The following is a 5,130-nucleotide window of genomic DNA, read 5'->3' as shown; positions in this document are numbered from 1 at the left end:
GACAGGGAACTCAGTGACTTTTGGTCACAGACACATACATCCTGTAGCACTGAAAGGACTGCTGTCAAAGCAGCACCAAGAAGTTCTAAGTCCAGAAAAACAACAGCTGGAGGAGAAAGAAGCTAGCTGCAGAGAAGCCACCTTTATCTCCCCTGCCCCAACCCTGGCCAAAAAGGATTTCAGGCACCCCAAACCTGAAGCCCTGACAACAGGCATACAGCAGGATGGGCCTGGCTGGGTTCTAGTAGGAAGAACTAAAGAAATGGTCCCCTACACCCAGGATCATGGAAGGTCAGGGAGCAAATATCAGTGGCTGAGGTGCCACTTGAATAAGCCTTGGTCTTCCTCCTACTGGGCTGGTACTGGGTCATGTGCAGGACAGTCAGTAGAGCCAGACTCTCCTCCAGATCTCAAGAAAGTGTAAGGACCTCTGTGCCAAGTCCCAGAAAAGGAGCCCCTTTTCCTGTCCCCAGAGCCACCGGGAAACAGAAAACATCTGAGTAGAGGGGACAAACAGACAAACCAAAAACACATGGCAGCTGGCAAACTGAGCAAGGCCAGAGTTTAGCTGCTAAATCAATCTTGCATCACCATGATTTATTAGACGGGAATCGGCTTCTCATCACGACTCATGCTCACCATGCCCCACCCCACAGGAAGGCTCCAGGAGTCAGGGAAGGAAGGGATGGGTTGCCCACACAGGCCTCAACCGAAGATCTGAGCAACCAGCACACCTAATGCCCAGCAATCTAAGCTACAGTGTACTCTGCCACTCCCAAAACGACCCCTACAAGGGGAAGATGGCCAAATAAATAGTCAACAGATAATCAAGGGTGGACTTTTCTTCCCCTGGGAGCTCAGAGCCACTGGCTAGGAACCATGGATTGTGTAGAGCTCTGTCCTAGCTAGCTCCGGCAACTCAGGCAAGAATGCCCTACTCACCCTCTCAGAGGGGAGACAGCATGAGCTGGAGGTGTCCCCTGTGGTTTACATTTTCTGTTTCACTGTGCCTGGCACAGAGTCATAGGCGCTTGGGGACAGAGAGTCTCAGAAGCCAGGGAGGCATAATGCCAGGAGGACCCCATAAACTTCGCCTTTGTCTGTTCCTCAACCTCAACTCCAAATCTCTTCAATGGTATTGGGACCAGATCTGGGATCTGCCCCACCACAGCCCAATGAAGAGTGGCAAAATGGCTGCACCCAACTGACAGGTACAAGGGAGTGGGTGAGCTTGTCTACAGAGGGAGAGGAAAGTGACCAGAACATTCCAAAGACACACCACCTCCCTCCCATGCTAAGTGACTTCCCTGCTACTAAAGGCTAAACATGGAGGCTTCGATCCTGACTGCGCTGGGTTTTGGTGTGACTGATTCTTCAGGTCATCAGCATCTCCAGGAATGTCCCATCTGCAAGTGTCAGAAACTGAATGGACCATCCGCTTCGGAGCTGGAGGAAGCCTGTGACCCTGACCCAATATTTATTTCAACACGGTGGAGACAGAGTGGAAAAACTTGGAGATTTTTGGACCACGTGTCCCTTCTCCACAAAGACAAAGTCCTTTCTGCGACTGGGCTGAGTCCTGCCTTCTGTTCCCTGGATGAAAACAGATCTCAGCAGGCCCAGCTTCTGCTTGGAAGAGAGGGAGGGAAGTGCCAAGTGTGGGGATTTAAGCTCAGCTCAGCTCCCACTGTGGCCTGACTGAGCTGGGGCTTTTCCCAAACGGAGGCCCCCTAATGGCCGGGAACACAGGGGAAACTGAAACCAGAAATTGAAACTGGGTTGGCTCTGGGGGTATGGATCCCACAGCACACGGGCAGGGAGAGCACAGAACTGTCATACGGATGGGTGGGGCCAGTGGGAATGCAGGGTCTCCAGGGACATCAAGGCTGGGCCATTCACAGCAGGGCATCTGAAAAGCACATGGCATTGAGTTAGCACGGAGACATCCCTTCGCCTTCCCCTCCCCCACCCCCCTATTCCTTGGAAAGCTCCCTCAGCCTATTCCTGTCCCTACCTGTCACCTGCCTCTGTCCAGTTTGGCCTCTTACTTACATGGCCAGCCTCACAGATGGGTCTCACACATTCCTTATCCCTACCTGTGGTCTGGCAGTCTGTGACACAGGAAGCTTACTGAGGACAGGAACTAGAGGCCCCAGTCTCCAACCCTCTCAGGAGCTAACACTGCTTTTCATTCCCCTTGCTAAATAAACTAATTCTTGAGTCCAAAGAAAAGCCCCTGTGATGGTCCCGATCCCCTTCCTCCCAGCACAGGTCCCTCAGTTTGCCCTCAAGTTGGTCCCTCCCTTCCATACCTGAGACCAGAAGCCAGCTGCTCACTCCCAGTGGTCACTCCCACAGGAAACGCACGTACCAGATGGTCTCATTCTTCAGTTGTGGCCCGAACAGGGGGTTCAGCTGGGCCAAGATGGCGATGAGCCAGCTGCCAGGGATAGCAGAGTGAGGGGTACTGGATACTGAAGGGGCCCATCATACCCAACCTTGGTATCAAGGGAAGACTTTGCTATTCTCTCTTTCAAAAAGCATGGCAAGGTCTGTGTCCTTGTTGGCACAGGGAATGGGTTCAGGATTTGTAGATTTTTATGTCAGTTGATTTGATTTTTCTCTAAGTATATAAAGTCCCTGAGCTGGGGCTGGACCCAGGGTGAGGAAGTGTCCTTGGGTCTTAAGAAGCCACTCCAGCTCTGCCACACACTCTGCTGCCCCCTAGTGGTTACACTGACTCTATTACAAACACCTAGCATTGATTTCTGTGTGACTGACTGAGTGTAGAGTGGAACATGAAAGATGTGTTTGAACAACCAATCTGGAGGAGTCTGATGCCCAGTTAGGAGCAGATACTACTGAACTGGTCTACAACTCCTGTATCTCACAGTTCAGCTGGGGGTACCGCAAAACTACAAATGTCAACGGAGAGGCAGAATCAGACCCGGTTAGTGGTCACCACAGCCCCCAGCTCCTAGGGAAGGCAATACTCACAAGAGGTAACAGCAGACAGCAGTAGCTACCAGCATGGTGATGATCACCCTGGAACAGCAAAAAAGGAAAAGCAGCCTTGGTACACAGGCCAGAGAAAGAGTTCTCTGTGTCAGCCCTCCTGATGCTACCTCAACATGATGCTGAGTAAAAAGTACAAGAAGGTCGTCTACATCCAAACTAGGTTGCAAATCTCTCCCTTCTCCGTCAGCAAACACCTCTCCATCTGTATGCTGGAGAAGGCTTTGTCCATGTTCAAGTGTGGCAGCCCACCAGAAGATGGCCTCAAAATTCACCCGGCAACATCAAAGAAAACAACGGACCACAGACCAGGGCAAGAAGCAAGGACACAGTCACTGCTGACTGACGCTGGGCTGTTACAGAAAAAGCAGGGGCTTTGGACCCACTCGGGAGATCAAAGGGAGAGGCTTACAACACAGCTGAAGATTCAAGAAGGAGCTCACCAAGACTTTCAGGAGAGATGATATGGGGGTGATTACAAAGTAAAGTTGTAGAGTCCAGTTTAAATCGTGTGTGTACGTGTGTACATGTGTGTGTACATGTGTGCTGGCTCCCAAAGGCCAGAAAGGGACACAGATCTCCTGGAGCCATAGTTAAAACAGTTGTGAGTCTCTCAATGTGGGTGCCAGATATTCTGGTCCTCTAGAAAGCAGAACAGGCTCTGTCCAGCAATCTCTCCAGCCGCCTTCAGATTTGTAGGAACAAAGACAATGCCCATCCATCTATGCCTCCAGTTTAAGCTAAATCTAATCCATGGCAGAGCCAAAGCACTTCAAGGTGGTGCTGAACAGATTAGTGCCCAAGTCCTCCCTTTAACTTTACAGGGTGGCTTGGACCACTCCTGGCTGTGCAGCGGACAGTCAGTGCTGAGACAATGGACAAAGGGTAAAGTGTGAGGGCTTCATGACTTGAGAGGCTAACAGGAGAAGGGACTGGTAAATGGTACAGAAATCTGCTAGGAACCTTCCAAAAATGAAGGCAGCTAAAATCATCCAGTATACACAACATGCCCAGGACATTCCTTAGGGCAATCCTCACACCAGTCTTACAGATCATGTGTTGCCATCGCCCCTATTTTCCTCAGTGAAGAAACTGAGGCCTGGCATTTGCCTAGTGTCACACAAGAATGGCAAGAATGGCACATTAGTGCCCATATGCAGCCTTTACCGACAGCATGGATGTAGGTGACCTTTACCCACCTGCTTGCCCTGACTTCTGAATCTATCCGTTTGCCCAGCCCTCTGGCCTGTTTCCTAGCTGCCCCAGCCCAGGTGCAGAGATCTGGAAGAAGTCATGTAGAGGCATTTCTATGAGGGCATGAATTGCAGGGTAGCAAGCGGGGATCCCAGGGTGAATGGGCGAGCCCAGCTAGGAGACAGGGAAGCGTCTGCAGGGAATCGAGGCCTGCTCTCCTTTCTTACCCGCGGTTGGGTCCTTTGGGCACAAACCAGGGCCCAGCGATGCCGATGAGGCCCCAGAATGTGGTGAAGATGATGACAGGGAGGGCAAAGGAATGAGCTGTCATGGCTGGGTGAGCGACGCTCAGGTGGGGTATCGGATGGAACGGCGGACGCTAAGCAGGTGTAAGCCCCGGCAAAGGGCGGTGAGCATGCGCAAACGGATCCCAGTCGGGGAGGCCCTGGACCAAACGAATCTGTGCTCGCGCATCTCTGAACCCAGTTCGCTGGGAACACCGCCCGCTCGCCAGCAGTCACTCAGAATCAAGGGCGGGACTTCCGAGGAACCTTTCCCTTGATTGGCTGAGTAGGATTTGCAGGTGGTTCCAGGCTTGGGTTTGTGTTTTTCTTTCTTATTCCCACCAGGAAGTGGCAGGTCACTTGCAGTGCTCCGGCAGCCCAAGGTAGCTGGGGACAGGATTGGAGAAGACCCTAGCCAGAGCAGAGGCTGCGTGGGAACCACAGGGGTTTCGACTAAGGGACTTCATGGAGCTGAGAGCCCACAAATTTGGCCTGAGCTAAGGCCTCCCCTCAGCAAAGTGAACCTTGTTCCCCCTAGCACTCCCGCGCATAGCTCATTGTTACACTGAACCTTGGAGATGCCCAGCCTCTGGATCAGGCCACTGGTAGACTATTCTTCCTCTATGATAGGGGTTCA

The 5,130-nt window shown here is 52.1% G+C and overlaps 1 protein-coding gene across 1 annotated transcript; it reads right to left on the bottom strand.

The window, feature by feature from the left end:
* Positions 1-563: 563 nt before the first annotated feature.
* Positions 564-4,730, bottom strand: Atp6v0e2 (ATPase H+ transporting V0 subunit e2). Its single transcript, XM_028784744.1, has 4 exons — positions 4,437-4,730; positions 2,998-3,045; positions 2,313-2,440; positions 564-1,909 (listed from the first exon to the last, which is right to left on the bottom strand). Exons 1-3 carry the CDS (start codon positions 4,538-4,540, stop codon positions 2,347-2,349), a joined length of 246 nt encoding a protein of 81 aa, XP_028640577.1. The 5' UTR covers positions 4,541-4,730; the 3' UTR covers positions 564-1,909; positions 2,313-2,346.
* Between the last annotated feature and the right edge of the window lie 400 nt (positions 4,731-5,130).

The sequence above is a fragment of the Grammomys surdaster genome, unplaced genomic scaffold, assembly GCF_004785775.1.
Source record: "Grammomys surdaster isolate TR1022 unplaced genomic scaffold, NIH_TR_1.0 124820, whole genome shotgun sequence".
NCBI classification, from domain to species: Eukaryota; Metazoa; Chordata; class Mammalia; order Rodentia; family Muridae; genus Grammomys; species Grammomys surdaster.
Note: the sequence above shows the minus strand (reverse complement) of the source record. Positions and strands in the feature narration are given on the sequence as shown.